Source organism: Botrytis cinerea, chromosome 13 (assembly GCF_000143535.2).
Source record: "Botrytis cinerea B05.10 chromosome 13, complete sequence".
NCBI classification, from domain to species: domain Eukaryota; kingdom Fungi; phylum Ascomycota; class Leotiomycetes; order Helotiales; family Sclerotiniaceae; genus Botrytis; species Botrytis cinerea.
The window spans coordinates 1183502-1199001 of NC_037322.1; the positions used below are offsets into that span (position 1 = coordinate 1183502).

General features: G+C 42.5%; 8 protein-coding genes across 8 annotated transcripts; 2 read left to right on the plus strand and 6 right to left on the minus strand.

Moving 5' to 3' along the window:
* Positions 1 to 32: 32 nt before the first annotated feature.
* Positions 33 to 846, minus strand: BCIN_13g03370 (hypothetical protein). Its single transcript, XM_024696789.1, has one exon. It carries the CDS (start codon positions 621 to 623, stop codon positions 285 to 287), a length of 339 nt encoding a protein of 112 aa, XP_024552602.1. The 5' UTR covers positions 624 to 846; the 3' UTR covers positions 33 to 284.
* Positions 847 to 1303: 457 nt separating this feature from the next.
* Positions 1304 to 3096, minus strand: BCIN_13g03380 (hypothetical protein). Its single transcript, XM_001556248.2, has 2 exons — positions 2520 to 3096; positions 1304 to 2459 (listed from the first exon to the last, which is right to left on the minus strand). Exons 1-2 carry the CDS (start codon positions 2718 to 2720, stop codon positions 1425 to 1427), a joined length of 1236 nt encoding a protein of 411 aa, XP_001556298.2. The 5' UTR covers positions 2721 to 3096; the 3' UTR covers positions 1304 to 1424.
* Positions 3097 to 3582: 486 nt separating this feature from the next.
* On the minus strand, positions 3583 to 4455 carry BCIN_13g03390 (hypothetical protein). Its single transcript, XM_001556249.2, has 2 exons — positions 4163 to 4455; positions 3583 to 4109 (listed from the first exon to the last, which is right to left on the minus strand). Exons 1-2 carry the CDS (start codon positions 4238 to 4240, stop codon positions 3756 to 3758), a joined length of 432 nt encoding a protein of 143 aa, XP_001556299.1. The 5' UTR covers positions 4241 to 4455; the 3' UTR covers positions 3583 to 3755.
* A 1017-nt stretch (positions 4456 to 5472) lies between these two features.
* BCIN_13g03400 (hypothetical protein) lies at positions 5473 to 6005 on the plus strand. Its single transcript, XM_024696790.1, has one exon. It carries the CDS (start codon positions 5574 to 5576, stop codon positions 5907 to 5909), a length of 336 nt encoding a protein of 111 aa, XP_024552603.1. The 5' UTR covers positions 5473 to 5573; the 3' UTR covers positions 5910 to 6005.
* Positions 6006 to 7798: 1793 nt separating this feature from the next.
* On the minus strand, positions 7799 to 9199 carry BCIN_13g03410 (hypothetical protein). Its single transcript, XM_024696791.1, has one exon. The coding sequence runs from the start codon at positions 9160 to 9162 to the stop codon at positions 8011 to 8013; it is 1152 nt and encodes a 383-aa protein (XP_024552604.1). The 5' UTR covers positions 9163 to 9199; the 3' UTR covers positions 7799 to 8010.
* An 893-nt stretch (positions 9200 to 10092) lies between these two features.
* On the minus strand, positions 10093 to 11689 carry BCIN_13g03420 (hypothetical protein). The gene is made up of 5 exons (XM_024696792.1): positions 11279 to 11689; positions 10979 to 11214; positions 10607 to 10922; positions 10460 to 10556; positions 10093 to 10411 (listed from the first exon to the last, which is right to left on the minus strand). Exons 1-5 carry the CDS (start codon positions 11298 to 11300, stop codon positions 10204 to 10206), a joined length of 879 nt encoding a protein of 292 aa, XP_024552605.1. The 5' UTR covers positions 11301 to 11689; the 3' UTR covers positions 10093 to 10203.
* Positions 11690 to 11790: 101 nt separating this feature from the next.
* On the plus strand, positions 11791 to 13606 carry BCIN_13g03430 (hypothetical protein). The gene is made up of 3 exons (XM_024696793.1): positions 11791 to 12533; positions 12585 to 13340; positions 13388 to 13606. The coding sequence occupies exons 1-3, from the start codon at positions 12101 to 12103 to the stop codon at positions 13489 to 13491; spliced, it is 1293 nt and encodes a 430-aa protein (XP_024552606.1). The 5' UTR covers positions 11791 to 12100; the 3' UTR covers positions 13492 to 13606.
* Positions 13607 to 13678: 72 nt separating this feature from the next.
* On the minus strand, positions 13679 to 14937 carry BCIN_13g03440 (hypothetical protein). The gene has a single exon (XM_001556254.2). The coding sequence runs from the start codon at positions 14615 to 14617 to the stop codon at positions 13808 to 13810; it is 810 nt and encodes a 269-aa protein (XP_001556304.1). The 5' UTR covers positions 14618 to 14937; the 3' UTR covers positions 13679 to 13807.
* Between the last annotated feature and the right edge of the window lie 563 nt (positions 14938 to 15500).

Sequence of the window (15500 nt, forward strand, 5' to 3'; positions counted from 1 at the left end):
CTGACACATTCGCTTCGAGAGATGAATTCTGGTGAAAATAAAAACAAAACATGATGAATAAAATAAACAGTCGTTGGTTTCTTTCGAGGGAGTCGATAATGTAGCACCCTTAAGCGGCAAATTGTCGAAGAGCAAAACTCCCGGTGTCGAAGAAAAAGTACCGAAGTAGAAAACCGGGACCGTAGAAGGAAATCGATCGAATAGAAGAAAAGTCGGGTAGTGGTAGCTCTGGGAGCTACATATTGGCATGACAGTGCCCGCGGCTATCGAAAAGGGTGGAAAGGTTATAGAGCGGTATCCCTCCGCGCGCTCCAATCGGAAATCCAATCATTGCAAAGGCTTTGAACGTCATCGTTTGATAGACGAATCATCCGGTCTGAAGTGTAGAAGGCCTTGTCTACGTTGAGCTTTGCCATCTTGGTGCCTTTGGCATCAAAAATTTGATCCTTTGCGATTGAAGAAAGGGCGCTAACTGGATTCCCGGTAAGCGCGTCATCTTCATCAAAGTCATCAAAATGATTCCCGACGTAGCTCGTTAAGAAATCATCGCTAATGTCGAGGTCTCTGTGCCAGATGAATGGAGCTGGTTTGTAACCAAAAACTCCCGGGCTAAGGCCTTCCATATTAATAGTACTGCGAGGGGTTAGGATATATAAAGCTATTCAAAGCATCATTCATTCTTGAGGAATATTATAAAACTTACGATACGATTAACTTGGAAGGGAAATAAGCATTGGGGCAGCAAGGCCAAAAAGGGGGGTTTAGTGTGGAGATCTCAAGCGACAATAAAAGGGTGATGAATTATGTGAACACGAAAAGGAAGAGAAAGTTTTATGGAATGAGGTCTGACAGACAAGGTAGTTTTGTATTCTTCAAAATTGGAGGCCCTCCATTGTCATGAGCCTTGCGCCGCACTGGTCCACAATAGATTCCAGCCTATGGGCTCCGATTGGTTAGATTCTGCATTGATCATACTGCGGCGAGCTGAAAGGGGAAAGTAGTAAGCAAATCTAATTAATTCATCAATGATTGGCTATTAAGGTATTTATATGGGGCAATCCTCTTCATTCATCACGCCTCATAATGTTTTCAATATCAACATCTAAAAAGTCCTCGGTACGTATCACAACGAGGTCAACATTTTCTTGAAATCTATCCCACCCTTCTTGCACAGTTACCTCAATTAGCTCAACTAAATTGTGATTCTGCCGCCCTACTCGATCATCTAGAACATACAAGCACCGGCAGAGAATTGAGGCTCACTTCAAAAGTTCAGTCAAAAATGCTTTATATACTTTGCTAATGAGAGACAAAAAATATATCCTCTCGCTACATCCTACAATTCCTGGCAGTTCTATGTACGCTATTTTCTTCTTTTACGCTGTGGCTCTCAAAGCTATTGATTTTTCATCCTGTGAATATGATTACCTAGCTGGTGGATTGCAGTCAACGAGAAAATCCCGCGTAGCAGGAAAATCACGAGCGTCCTTCAAGAGCACAGACGCTGGCTGCTTCTTCCACTGAAGCTCCAGGTACTCCATACCTATATTGAATCGTTTTCTTTGTTTCTCTGCATCGAATAAAATCCTTCCAGGGCTCCTAGTCATCGAACCTGGAATGAAAGCATCTTGTATCTCTATCACTGGCGGTTCTGTGATGAGCTGTATATCTTCTTCGGGAGTTGCAAGAGTCTCTTTGTGCAGACGTCTGACAAGTTCATTTTCCCTATTTATTTCAGGATAGTCCCTCAGGTTCCGACATAATCGTTCGTAAGTGGCTTTCTTCTCATTGAATATGTCCTCACGTTCTGACGGTTGCTTCGAATCATATCGATTATGGCCCTTCTTTATCCTTGTCACCTGCAAGCAACATCTGAAGTAATCGCGTGCTAAACAAGCAAACTTCACTTTGGTAAACTTTCTCAGCTGATATCGCAATTTATCTTGCTCTGTAGGAGAGTTTGGGAGCTTATCGCTAACTTGAAGGGACCTAAAGTCGATAGCTGACCAAAAATCAAAAAAAACGTAGTACAATTGGTCATCGGTCACAGAGTTGTAGAAGAATATCTCCAAGTGGAAGTGATTCGCTATCGATCTACATCTTCGTTTGAACTCTTCGCTCATGATATTGGCCAGCACAATCATAGATGTAATTGTTCGGGCTCGCTCTATTGTTCGATATTGAATGTTGTCCACAAACATTTCTATAGATCTCTTGTAGTTCTCATAATCTTGTTGTTCGGGCCTTCTTCCAATATGAGGAGGAGAGGTCGCTCTGAGCTTGTCGGCGGGCAAATTATGATAGCGGAAGTACACAGCTTTCGTCATGTTGATTGCGGGTATCGGTAAATTCGTTCTTATATCAATGAGATCAAAACGAGGTGAAGTGAATGGAACCCGATTAATGAGGTCACAGTTGTGGTCAATGTATGAGCCTACAAATCTGCCGGATGAGCTTGACTGATGAAACGATAATTAGTATTGCGATCAATCATTGGAAAATTAAATATTGTTTATTACCTCACTGAGAGAGCTCACTGATCGTAATCTAGGCTGGCTCCATGCAGCAGGGTGATCCGCTGGTGAAGCTCCGCGTCCAGCTAAGACATAAAGATAGGTTGCTTGAAAATCTTCATCGTCCTGGATCAATTTGCCATCGACACATTGAAGCTCCTTTTCTAAAATTCTTCTTGCCAAAAATTCTTGAACTCGTGTCGGCATGACTGCACCCCTCTGGTTGAAAATTTACACTATGGCGTTCAAGCACGACGTGTGATATCAACGAAATACTCATATAGTGTAGTGATTACGGAGTAGAAGATAAAGACAACGATGGATGTGCGAATGAAACCGACAATAAAAGCAAGAATAATTTCTTGAAACATCTGGAATTGTATGACATGTATAGTGCAGAAATTAATGTCAAAGATAAGTGATGGTGTCAAGACGAGGTTTGAAATCTACTGATCTGGGAATTTTTCATTAAACGAATGAGACGGATCAATGAATTGTGTATTTCGAAATAAGAGGGAAAGGAAATCCAGAAGATAATTAGATAATGAGTTTTTATGGTATGTATGATGGAGAGATGGAATTCGAGAACGGAAAATGAATTCATACCTATATTTATATGGAAACAGAAGGGGAAAGAGGATTTGCAATAGCTAATTGATTCGATTTCTATTTGGAAGGAAGCGGAAAGAGCAACTTTGCGTTCTCTTTCCTTCCTTACTTGACTTTCTATTTAGCGATGAATATGCCATATGTAAACTCCTATCCCTTCTACATTGAATAATGTAATCCGCCTATAAACCTATTCGTAAAACTTCATAATTTCATCATCCAACTCTTATGAATGTACCCGCATTTACTTTGATTTGGCCGTTAGGCTAAAACAAACACGAGTTTTGTCTATACCCATCATACACTGACAACAAATTGACTCTTTCTGTGCATAATCAAACTATGCTACCAGCCATGATCCATATCATCGGTCTTGTGTATCTCACGCGACACTTGTTAGTGCCGAGAGAAACCTGAATTGGATTATCAGATGATAATTGACCATCCTGACAAACTTCGATGTTTGAGCCATAGTCTGGCTATCCCAATTTATCGTTTTGGCATCCCTCCCGAACTCCGACTCAAGTGAAATAGCACGGGAAGATTGAAAAGTCTCCATCTCTTCTATGCTTCACTCTCTATTTGAAATGTGGATATCTCTTTTCACCCCCAACTTTCCACAAAATATTCCCCTCACAACAACCCCACCGCACAAACCACCAATCCAACTCCAATATTGACCCACACCATATCCACCTCTGCACCTCTCCCCGAGCTCGAATTCCCTGTAGCAGCTTTCGCAGCATTTGAAGATCCGGGAGCAGCCGCCGAAGCAGCTAGTGTATAGCCCGGTAACGAAGCTACCGTTGATCCAGCCTTCACAGCTTCTACTGAGGCTACGGAGAGAGAAGAAGCATAGGAAGCGAGTGCGGCTTGGATTTCCATTGATTGGGATGCGGATTGTGAGGCATTGAGGGTAGTTCCTGTGGTCGTTGTTGGGGCTGGAGTGGGCGTTGGAACTGGATCTGGAGAAGGGGTCTGTCTGGCCTAGCGAGGGCTTGTTAATAATTTTTGGAATCGAAGTGGTGATTCATATTTACCTCTAAATCAACTGCAATAGAAGATGTGAAAAGAGCCGCGACGGCAAGGATAGTCAACTTGGAAATAGGAAAATACATGGTTGCGTGCTTGTCTTACTAGAAGAAAGAAACTTCAACAACAGGATACCGGAGAAGTGTTTCTTATAGATATCAAATCTACTTAAAACGAAAAAGCTAAATCGTCCGAAGTACCCGGCAACGTGTACCTGCTTTATTGCATGTTTCATGATAATATGTGGTTCTGTTCTACATATATTGTAATGACGGTAAAACTTCGCCATCATGGTATGATCGTCTTGATGATCGTCGACATTATTAATTACAGAACCTTTCGGCGAAAACGGTGTGATGCAATTTACCGTGCATCCTAAAAGGGACAAAAGTAGTGCCCAAATCCATATCTGTATTCGAAGATGTGTATGTCAACTGTCAGACGTCAAATTGCAACATGCTAAAACCACGTTATATTATACTCGGTGATTAGCACTTCGTATGTCTAACCTAGCTATGTTTCATGGCTCGTTCATTTTTCCTCAGGCATGTTTCGGTAGCGTTTTATCCGGTTTTCCACGTGAGAATAAGTGGATATAATAGAGGGGTCCTCGCGGTCGAGACCTCAGGTTCATTTCAGTTCCCCTAGGAGTCAAAAAACATGGAAGAAGTCCCTCAAATATTGGATTTCAATCTTGAAACGGAACTTTTCCAAAGTTCCAGCAAAAAAAGGAACAAAAAGCAAAACAATGTTGATGAGAGTGGGATTCGAACCCACGCCTATTACTAGACCAGGAGATTGTAACAATCTTGTGTTAAGCTGTAACCTTAACCTGGCGCCTTAGACCAACTCGGCCATCTCACCGTTGAACAGATTAGATCTGTTTGATGAGAGGAGGCTTCTATTTTACATTATACTAAGTAGTGTGCGAGAGTGGGGGAGGTGAAAACCTTTTAATTTTTGAGTGAATCTTTACTGGTGCACTAGAGTGTATATATTATGTAAGCGAAACATTGAACATAGCGACCTAAACCATTTCTTCTATGTCTTTGATCAGTAGATACCAAGGTAAGCTCTTTCAAGGATCTAATCTCATCTTGATTTATAATAAATAGGAGTTCGAAAAGCCATCAACCTATCAAATGACGGTTACACAAATTACCCTGAAAAATAGCATCTAATATCATACATTCTGGTCGACTACATTGCTCTTGTTGTTCTAGCATTTACAAGTATCTCTTCAATAAAGAATACATATTACTACGAGCTTTGTAATACCGATTGATTGATCTCGGTAGCTACATGGCTCTGAATTTAAGAGACGACTACTGTTATACACATCAAGCAATCGTCAAATGCCTCCGGTAACAAAATTCCTATTCCATTCCAAATACCAAGCAAAACTCTACATACATATATATGGTATCATATCCTAAATCAAGCAATATCACAAAAAGAACTTCTCAATCATCCCCAACAAGTGGTCTTCCACCTCTTCCAGCTCCAGCAACCGGTCTACCTGCTCCAGCAGCCCCCACAATTGGTCTTCCTCCACCAAACCACCCTCCCATTCCCCCTCCAACCCCCGGCGGAGGTCCCGCTCCTCCAACTACAGGCCTTCCCGCTCCCCCCACTCCTACAACAGGTCTACCTCTCCCTGCTCCTCCAATGACCGGTCTCCCTATTCCCGGTGGCGGTGGAGGAGGCTGTGGCGAACCTGCCGAATCTGATTCCGACACTGAACTCGAAGAATAATCACTATAGTAAGCTCTTCTCCTCGAAAGTCTAAATATAAAAAAGGCGACAAGTATCAAAGCGAATACTAGTAAGATCACTATGAGAGCTATTGCATCGTTTTGTTTCATGTTGTATTTTGTGGGGAGTGGTACGAGATTCGGTAGGAGTTATGAGTCGGGTCTGCAACGGTGATGCGAGGGGTTATTGTTTTTGAGGACTCGAGGGGGAACTCGATGTGCGATCAGCACAGAGGGACTGAGAAAGATGTTAGATAACATAGGAAGAAATGGAAATTCCAAGTGGAATGTATTCTTGTTCATACAATTAAAGAACTAGAAGTACCTCAACACCAAGCGATTGGGTACTGTTCTTTACATTGGTAGAAATCCTGTCTATCAATCCGCAAGTTTTGACAATACTGCGAATAATTTCAATTTGACGTTTCGATAATGATAATTTCGATATAACTTTGATATAAGCATACAAAACCGAAATGAATCGAGAATATCGATAATCAGAGCCAGGAATGAACGATTACATCAACATCAGAGAACATACTCTAAAGACTCGAGAAGCTATTCGAGATGTAAACAAAAACAATTCAGTCAGCCAGATGACAAAGCCCTGCATGAGGGGTAACACCAAGATGATATTCCTAGGATCATGGTAACGCCCTGGGGACAACCGAAAACTTTGGGACCTATCATGTTCCTGAATTGGGTTCGGGGGAGTACAAATTCATAACCCGAGCGGCTGGACAACAAACAAATTTTACCATTCTGAAGCAGCATCCCGCTAGCCACTATTACTTTTAGACTCTATAACTTTCTTTTGAGATCACGATAATCTCTCACCTATGTTCGTTTTTCTAGACAAGCTTGAGAATTTCATCGATATCATTGTGTGCTCAAGAGCTTTCTCAATAATTTACTGGATTCCGATGTTCTAGACATTTAACTATTATTCCCAAATTACCCTCGGTCGCAATCCACGAATCCGAGAAACCCAAATAAAATTTCTGCAAGAATTCCTTGGTAGCTTCATATCATCTATCACCATATAATAGAGCAAATGTGATACTTCTAGAATGAATCGCTGGACCACCAGCGGAATGCGGCCCGCATGACGCAGATTCAAGCTCGAGACGGAAAATGCAATAACGTCGTCGATCCGCAGAATGACATTCATTTCCATTCTACCCCCCAGACTACACAGGAAATGGCGTGGATAGAGATGCGAGATTCGTTCAGGGAAGAGTTCAGAAAGAAATACATGATAGTGCAGTCTGATATCAAGGTCGATGCGATGGGCAAATATGGATTCGTTCCGAGATATTACATTACAATATTTTAGACCTAGTAAGAGGACGAGGTTCTCCTCGAGATTTGAGAATACTGGCCGATGCTGACATGAAATGAAATGAAATGAAGAAATATGAAGCTTTTAGGGGAAGGGTGTATGATATTCTATAAAGTGAATTCCAATTCTTGGGGACATCACTGGCTCAGTGATAATTTATTAGGTTAGAAATAAAGTATTCAAGAAGTTCTCGCTTAAAATTATGGTAAAAAGGGTATCATGAAGGCTTCAAGAGGCATTATTAAATTGTCGCGTATGCACACATTCTTTATGGTCGACTCATTATCTGCCTATTCATGCTGTAGAGCAAAGCTTCTGAATTATAGGTCTTTACAGGCCCAACACGCTATAGCAGATATGCAACAAAAGAATTCCACGGGAGGGGAATAGAATCTGATTGGTCGAGGGGATTGGTAAAGTGAATATTGAAAGTGAATGCAAGGGAGTTTCGCTTATTTTCATCAGGATGAGAACTCCAACCCGAATCAAAGTCCTAATCCCATACTCACATTTCTTATTGCTAAAAAATTCTATTGCTGAATTACAGTTCAAATTCATAGACCTTTCGATCGTAGATTGCCAATTGTCATGATCAGGTCAGAAGTACAAGTTCACATTTCGATAATATCAAAGTTTCGGAATCTGCACTAAAGAAATACCATTAGATACATTACACAGTAAACATAACTAACTATACAGACAACAACCACCCTCGTCTATCAACATCTATCTCTAAGCTTCTAATTGATTCTACGCAAAATCAAAAATCAAAATTTACCTCCGGCCACTCCTTACTAGGCCCATCCAGGACCTTCTCTCTCTTCCCAAAAAACCACTTCCCAAAAAACCCACCCACAAACTCCGTCTGCACGTCCAAAATCCTCACTCCATTGATCGTGCCCACTAAGTCCTCATACCCCTCCAACCCCAGTACCGTTGCCCAAACCGCCAAATCCGTATAGCTACCATGCACCGCCCCATTAACCCTCACATCTCTTTTCCAACCTCCAAGCTTCACCGAGTTTGCCCAGAATTCATACCACGTCGGATCTCGATCTTCCGTTCTCGTATGATTTTCATTCGCCATAATCATGAATGGTTTTTTGAGCCCGCTCTGTACAACACCACCTTCGATTGCCCCGTCAAGATTGACTCCGTACGAGAAGCGAGAGTCATCATGCACAACTTGGAAAGATGCAGCTCCGCCCAATGAGTGTCCAAACGTACCGGTTGTTTTAGTTTGGAATATTGATTGAGATCTTCCATATCCATAAGAAGGGGATGAAGAATTCTTGACGCCAGGAATTTGGGCAGTGAATAATGGATCCGAGAAAGAGTTCAACACAAATTGCATATCTTTAACTCGAGCATTGACATATGGAATTCCAGCGGTATAGTTATCGAAATCCTCATCTACCCATGTTGCAATTGTGCCATTTGAATATTCGATGAATTCGACATCGAAAGGATGATCAATAGTTATAACGAGATAGCCCAAAGAAGCGATATTCTCGGCAATGATGGTATAAGCAAGTCGCGTATTTCCATAGCCTGGAGAGAAAAGAAGGATTGGGAAATCAAACGAATGACTATGCGAAAGAAGAATAGGAGCGGAATCGTAGGAACGGGAGGTAAGCTCTTGGAGGATTGCGGAAGGAAGAGAGTAGCTTTCTGCTAAATAAAGAGCCGTGGCTGCTGGGAAGGAGGGCGCGAATGTATAAGATGAGTTTTTGGCAGATGTGGGATAGAACAGGGAGAGCATTAGGCTGCGAGAGGTAGATGAGTCCGTCACTTGGAGAGTGGTGGTACCAAGGATATGAGGCCCAGGTAGTGGAGGTGCTTGAATGCTGCCATAGACGACATGGGAAAGATTGAGAAATAGCCAGCAGATTTTCATCGTGATTAAAGTCATGTTGCTTTTTATTAATGCTAATCAATGTGGACAATTCAAACAATGAAACCGTCTACCTGGGTGATTTTATACAAAATTTGAGTTTCTCAGCCGCAAGCACAAAATTTGTCTGCCTAGAAATAGCGGTACTCGGCAAGTACAAATTGCATAACAGCAGACCATTGTTGAAGATATTCGTAATCGAGCATTTTTGATCTGTTACGCAATTGAACAATGTCTGTATGGCAGTATGCTGGGATACGATTGTAAAAGGTCATTCGTGATAGTTTTACATAATATGCCTCGTGGCTGTGCATCAGCCCCGCAAGATTGGCAGTCCCTTGTAGAGTATTCTACCGCAAATAAAACACATCCAATCATATCTTTCTTGACATATTGTTCTTTGGACTAAGAGGCCGAGACTAGAGACTTCTACAGCCTTAGACTTACGAAGAAAGAATGCAGAAGCTACCCCTAAGCTTTGGAAGGGAGCCTGCTTTGATTGCAACCTAGTGAGAATAATGACATGGGTTGATTTTATCACAGTCCAGTAGACAGATCTCCTATAACAAGGCAGAGCTAGTTATTTACCACATCTAATCGCCTCAACCATTGCAATTCACACAACGCTCTGTGCCAATCACACAGCAAGCAAAAATGCCTCCTCGATTAGACCTTGTCGTTCGAGTCGGAAGACAAATACGTAGAAGACCTGCTAGGCCAGTGGCGATCCGACCTATCCGAAGACCTCCAATACGAAGAAGGTCGCCAATAAGAAGTGGAGGAGGAAGAGGAAGGGTTAGAAGGAGAAGATGTGGGAGAAGACTAGCTGCAAGAACACGGCTGGACATCTTGTTATTTGCAGCTTCATACAGTGGTTAGGGAGATTCACATGGAGTAATTTGTCGGTCTGAAACGAGACGAGAATAATTTTTGGACGATGAAAGCACATGAGTGAATATATCACGTTCACTTAAAACGCAAAATGGACATTTGTGGAATGCTGGATAAATGCTGCCATATATTGATTGATATATCGCCTAGGCTCATCAAATCCAAGATTTACTTTTGATATTCAAACTTTGTCATCATAGTTCCAATATGTGGTAGAATCTCAACCGAGAATGAATCTCCTTCCCTCAGATATTCCTTTGGTGTAAAGCTATTACCAACACCCGCTGGAGTACCGGTCAAGATTATTGTACCTGGCAAGATTGTAGTGCCTTGAGAGAGGAAAGAAACAATTTTCGCAACGGGGAAAATCAAATCACTGTTATTGGTCAGTTTACGGCTGGAAATCGGAATCGGATATTCATACTCTGTTCCGCAATCTTGCATAACCTTTCCGTTCTTTAGACCTCTAACTCGAAGTTTCGATGGGTCTGGAATGAGTTTCGTGGATGCCAAAACTGGACCTAGAATTTTGTCAGTTCCAATTCTCCAAAAAAGAGTAGAGATGGCATACCAATTGGGCAAGCACCGTCAAAACTTTTGCTGAAACACCATTGACTTTGCGAAAATTGACTTGCACGACTGCTGACATCATTTGCTGCTGTATATCCCAAAACATAATTCAATGCGTCTGCCTCGCTGACGTCCTTGCACTTCTCTCCAATCACAATTACCAATTCGGATTCGTAATCGCAGCAATCATCTTTCAGCGCAAACTTTGGAATAACTGTAGGGGATGGATATGGATCTGCGAGAGAGGTCGAAGGTTTCATAAAAACGGTTGGCAGATCAGGGATGGCCATTTTAACTTCGTGCGCATGTTGAACATACTGCAATTTTTAGTCAGTTCCTTGGGTATATGTATTTCAGAGGAATCGTTTCTTACATTCAATCCAATACATCTTATTGTGCCAACTTCAGACTCTGCGAGAGGAGATAAAAGCTTTCCAATTTCTTTAATGGTTCCAGTTGACGTTCCTGGCTCTAAGACTGATGATCCGCTGTATACATCAACTTTCACGTCCTTTCCGGCAATGATTGCAGCTCCCACATCGAGCTCTGAGTCTACTGGTTGGCCAATGAGTATCTCCTCGGAAGATTTGGGTACAAATCGTACGAGACCTGGAATGGATGTCAATTAGCTTATTCGAATTGAGTGCTTTGATAAGACTATGGAACAACATACGCTCGAATGACGGTACTGGCATGGCTGATGTATGGGTGGGATGTTGGTATATTGTGGTATTTGCAATGGTAATGAGAATGAGGAACAGAGAATGAGGAACAGAGAATGAGGAACAGAGAATGAGGAACAGAGAATGAGTAAAATGAAGTCTTTGGGAGCGGAGGACGCAGAAATACTGAAGAGAACTATTCTCGACTTAGCCAAACATGAGCTTCAAACCCCCCACCTACTCTTCTTCACCCCACTTCGATGAAAGCCGATTCAACTGCCTTCATCATGGCAACAATTGCTCCGATATCGTATTATCCATATCTGCCACCGTCCCTCGTGCATGGTCAAATTGTCTCGGTCGATATCCGTACGGGAAGTGTTGCATTCAGCGTGGACGCGTAAGGAACGACAAGAGTCCCCACAAGACATGAAGTGGAAGGGGTGGGGAGATTGAGGGGAATTCATGGATTGAACACGCTAATTTGTGGGGATTATTCAGCATTGAGTCCCCCGAAGCTTCAGGATGGAATTCCCAAGCTTCAATAGTGGAGTGTCCACTTGATCAACTCAACTCAATTCAATCCAATTCGTACTCGTTCGCTCTTAATATCTATTCCGCAAGCTCTCCACATCAACTGAAGCCATGGGCAGATCATCATTGTCAGGTCATGCTTCGGCTCTGCCAGTAGTGATAGATCGATCAATCGAAGAACATTCATATCCAGACCAATTCCTCCTTCAGACTTTCAAACAGCCCATTGTGATACAAGCTTTCTACACGTCAAACCCCAAATCCATACCATCACTCGAAGTCTTTAGCCTATAGCAGATATGGCAGTTTTACCAGAGAATTCAGGATACATTCAAAGTTCTGACCCTACAAAGCCTCGCTCCGATGCAGCTGTTCCTTTCCGCGATATCATACCTTCCCCAGACCATCCTCGCATTGCTGGGATACAAGATCATACAGCATCAAGTTGGTGCGAGTCAAGGAGGCAGATTGAGGCTCCGGCTTGGCTGATCAATCGACTTGATGCAAAGAATTTGGAGAAACCATACAAAGGATTCACATCAGACGGAAAGGTCAGAGAGGGGCTATATAACTATGCGGAGGATGAAGGTGCGCCGACAGAGGATGTGATTGCGAAAACGGAGGAGTTTCTAAAGGTCTTGAGTGAAGATCAAAGGAAAGCGGTTCAATTTGGAGATGTTACAGATGATGAATTTAGACTGTGGTCGAATCCAGAATTATACATGAATCCAGGTAAGGAGTGAAGATATCTTTATTTTGATCCCATACTTATCTCCAAGATAGGTGGACTACGACTCGATGAGTGTTCCTCAGAAATTCAAACCGCCATTCACGCCATTCTCAGAGCTTCATCCTCTAAGCAAGGCTATGAAAAAATTCACGCTTGCTGCCTCACAAATGATTTCCTTGGACATCTAGTGAACGGCAAGAAAGTGCTCAATGAACATTCCTACAACTTCCGCTTGTTTGGTACACCATCCATGACAAAACCATTCGGATACACATTTTTTGGGCACCACTTGTGTTTTTGTGTGGTTTTTCTAGGAAAGAGAATGGTAATTGGTCCTACATTTATGGGAGCAGAACCTGATAGAATCGATGAGGGACCACATGCCGGCCTGAGATTATTTAGATCAGAAGAGATGGATAGTTTAAGCTTGATGCAAAGCTTACCTAAAGAATTACAAGAGAAGGCAACTCTGAGTAAGGGAATGGACGGAAAAAGTTTGCCAGCTGATAGGTGGAATCCTTTTGACGAAAGACATCTGGGTGGTGCGAGACAAGATAACAGGATCGTCCCATATGAAGGATGCCCAGTATCCGAATTTTCAGCAAACCAGCAAGAACAAATCATCAAGCTTTTCAAATCATTTAATGAGTATTATCCCGACTCGGTTTTGGAGCACAGGGTTGCACTATTTAAGAAACATCTTGATGAAACATATTTTGCTTGGATCGGCGAGTTTGGAGACGATGATCCTTATTACTACCGTATCCATAGCCCGGTAGCATTTATGGAATTGGATTTTCATTGTGGGAGTAAGTCTCACTATTTCCCCTGTTTGACACATCTAACATTGTTTTAGTTTTCTTAACGAATACAAGTCCAGCAAGATGTCACATTCATACATGCAACAGGCTGCCTAACCGAGGTGATTATGGGCGAGCACTTCTGGAGCAATCGAAGTAGATTGAGATTAATGAAGTGGTCGAAAATATATCTATTTAAGAGTTACCCAGCTTGTCATTATTGTTCTTGTGATTATTTTGATTTATTTGATTATACGTGTATTACTGACGGTTCAAACTTCATCTCGAGCTTTGAATTTAAATTCAGGGGACCAATTTGAAAAATTGTATTAATATCCAAGAGTATATGCCAGGCTAATCCTCATCCTTTCCCAGATTGCTAATACATTTCAGAAAATCCAATATTTCGGCTACCAAGTAAGTGGGTATCCATGCTTCCAGAAACTCCCAAACGCCGGCCAAGAAAATCATGCCATTCATTCCTCTTGTAGCATAAGACATTGTAGTTTCGTACTTAGCATTTTGATATTGCATAGTTCGACGTCTGCAGGAGTATCTTTGTCACAAATGCGGAGATTACTCGGAGGGAGTTTTTTCCTGGGATTCAACACCCCTCCTGTTCCCTTCCGTCTTAACCCTCCTGTTCTGGACAAATCAAAAACACCAGTGAATCGGTACCATGGGTACTCTGCGCTTACGCCCGGATACAGAGAACCCATCTGAATATGCCATTCGACCGTGTGAGATACCTCACTTCCCCTCTCAACGGCGACGCCTCCCACGTGAAGATGATTCTTGTGAAAATATTCCACCACCTCCGTCATCTGTAGAAGATCTGAGCTCTTGCCCGTTAACGAGAACTTGCGATATCTAAACGGATTTTCGACCTCTTCGCCCGTGTCGTTGACAATGATTGCGCGAAAGCCGATATGTCGGAACTCGTGGTGTTTCTCAATGACGTATTTGTGAGCGACTGAGGGGTGAGTAACTTGTGAGCCTTTTTGGCTCGCTTTTGGATCACTGAGAACCAGGGCGCAAAAGTGACATCCCCAGCCCACGAGTTTAAGGTCATATGGGCTTTTGGGAGTGGAAGGTGTGTCAGAAGGAGATGTGACATCTTCGGATGATGACATGGGTTCTTGAGGATAATGGATCCATCCATGATCAAATCCGCGCGTGATGAGTCCGAATAGGCCGTAGGTAGTTAGTAGCATGTAGCTGCAGGTTCTACACATGTCGTCGCCATCGCTGATGAACATCTTGTGGAGACGGTTCGGATCGGCCATGGTTGTTGTTTGTTGATATTGCCCTTTTTTGAATCAGTGTTGGCTGCTTTGAATGAATACTTTCTTCGAATTGATGATTTTTAGGATGATGGAACGTTTGATTTCAAGATTCTTGGGGGAATTCATTATGGTTTTACTAGTTCAAATGAATGTTCGAACTAGCTTGAGACAACGATGGAGCTAAGTTGAAAGGGTTCTGATATCAGGAGCTAATGGATCGCTTATCGTGTCGAGCTAGAACGAAACTCTTGCTCTAATGCATCGTCAATCACAGTCATTGGGTACTAGATATGTGAAATGATGAATTTGAGCTTAGCCTCCGATTTATGTGATGGGTATCTTGAAAACGTTTAAGGGTCAACTAAGATCATTACAATACCCGGGAACACTTGACATTTGGCAAGAGCCTTAAGTTAAGATATGACCAGTCAATGGCTATAGCTCTGCAAGATCCAATTCAGGACTTAAACCTCGAAAAGTTCATGCATCGCTCACGCCAATTTATCTCCAGATTCCAGAGGCCATATTCACAGAAAGCTATCTTCCCCAAGTTTCCTAGGTTGATAGCACGGGTACCCCGGAATTTCGGAGATTCCCCACGCTAGTCTGGCCAGCCGCCATATATACTAGCTTCCGGCACATTCGAACGCCGATGTCCCATACATTAGCTCGTGGACTAGCTAGAAAGAATTCAGAGTTAGATGTCGAGAAAGTACTATTGGGAACAGTCCTCTCTGGCTCAGGGGTTTGAGTGTGCACGGTGCACCTGGTACATTAGTTCTCGTTGATGAAGATCAATGACTCTGACTATGCCTTACTGTGGTGGAAGTGTTGAGACAGTGGAATATTATTGTAGTGCCAATTCTAGAGCAGTGTGGAAGAA

Excerpts from the sequence above, each read along its gene's own strand:
- BCIN_13g03370 (XM_024696789.1), bottom strand. The coding sequence starts at position 623 with ATGGAAGGCCTTAGCCCGGGAGTTTTTGGTTACAAACCAGCTCCATTC.
- BCIN_13g03380 (XM_001556248.2), bottom strand. The coding sequence starts at position 2,720 with ATGCCGACACGAGTTCAAGAATTTTTGGCAAGAAGAATTTTAGAAAAG. Across the intron at positions 2,460-2,519 it reads CAGTGAGCTCTCTCAGTGAG|TCAAGCTCATCCGGCAGATT; the intron begins GTAATAAACAAT and ends TCGTTTCATCAG.
- BCIN_13g03390 (XM_001556249.2), bottom strand. The coding sequence starts at position 4,240 with ATGTATTTTCCTATTTCCAAGTTGACTATCCTTGCCGTCGCGGCTCTT. Across the intron at positions 4,110-4,162 it reads CTATTGCAGTTGATTTAGAG|GCCAGACAGACCCCTTCTCC; the intron begins GTAAATATGAAT and ends AGCCCTCGCTAG.
- BCIN_13g03400 (XM_024696790.1), top strand. The coding sequence starts at position 5,574 with ATGGTATCATATCCTAAATCAAGCAATATCACAAAAAGAACTTCTCAA.
- BCIN_13g03410 (XM_024696791.1), bottom strand. The coding sequence starts at position 9,162 with ATGACTTTAATCACGATGAAAATCTGCTGGCTATTTCTCAATCTTTCC.
- BCIN_13g03420 (XM_024696792.1), bottom strand. The coding sequence starts at position 11,300 with ATGCCAGTACCGTCATTCGAGC. Across the intron at positions 10,923-10,978 it reads TAAGATGTATTGGATTGAAT|TATGTTCAACATGCGCACGA; the intron begins GTAAGAAACGAT and ends TAAAAATTGCAG. Across the intron at positions 10,557-10,606 it reads TGACGGTGCTTGCCCAATTG|GTCCAGTTTTGGCATCCACG; the intron begins GTATGCCATCTC and ends ACAAAATTCTAG.
- BCIN_13g03430 (XM_024696793.1), top strand. The coding sequence starts at position 12,101 with ATGGCAGTTTTACCAGAGAATTCAGGATACATTCAAAGTTCTGACCCT. Across the intron at positions 12,534-12,584 it reads AGAATTATACATGAATCCAG|GTGGACTACGACTCGATGAG; the intron begins GTAAGGAGTGAA and ends TCTCCAAGATAG. Across the intron at positions 13,341-13,387 it reads ATTGGATTTTCATTGTGGGA|TTTTCTTAACGAATACAAGT; the intron begins GTAAGTCTCACT and ends ACATTGTTTTAG.
- BCIN_13g03440 (XM_001556254.2), bottom strand. The coding sequence starts at position 14,617 with ATGGCCGATCCGAACCGTCTCCACAAGATGTTCATCAGCGATGGCGAC.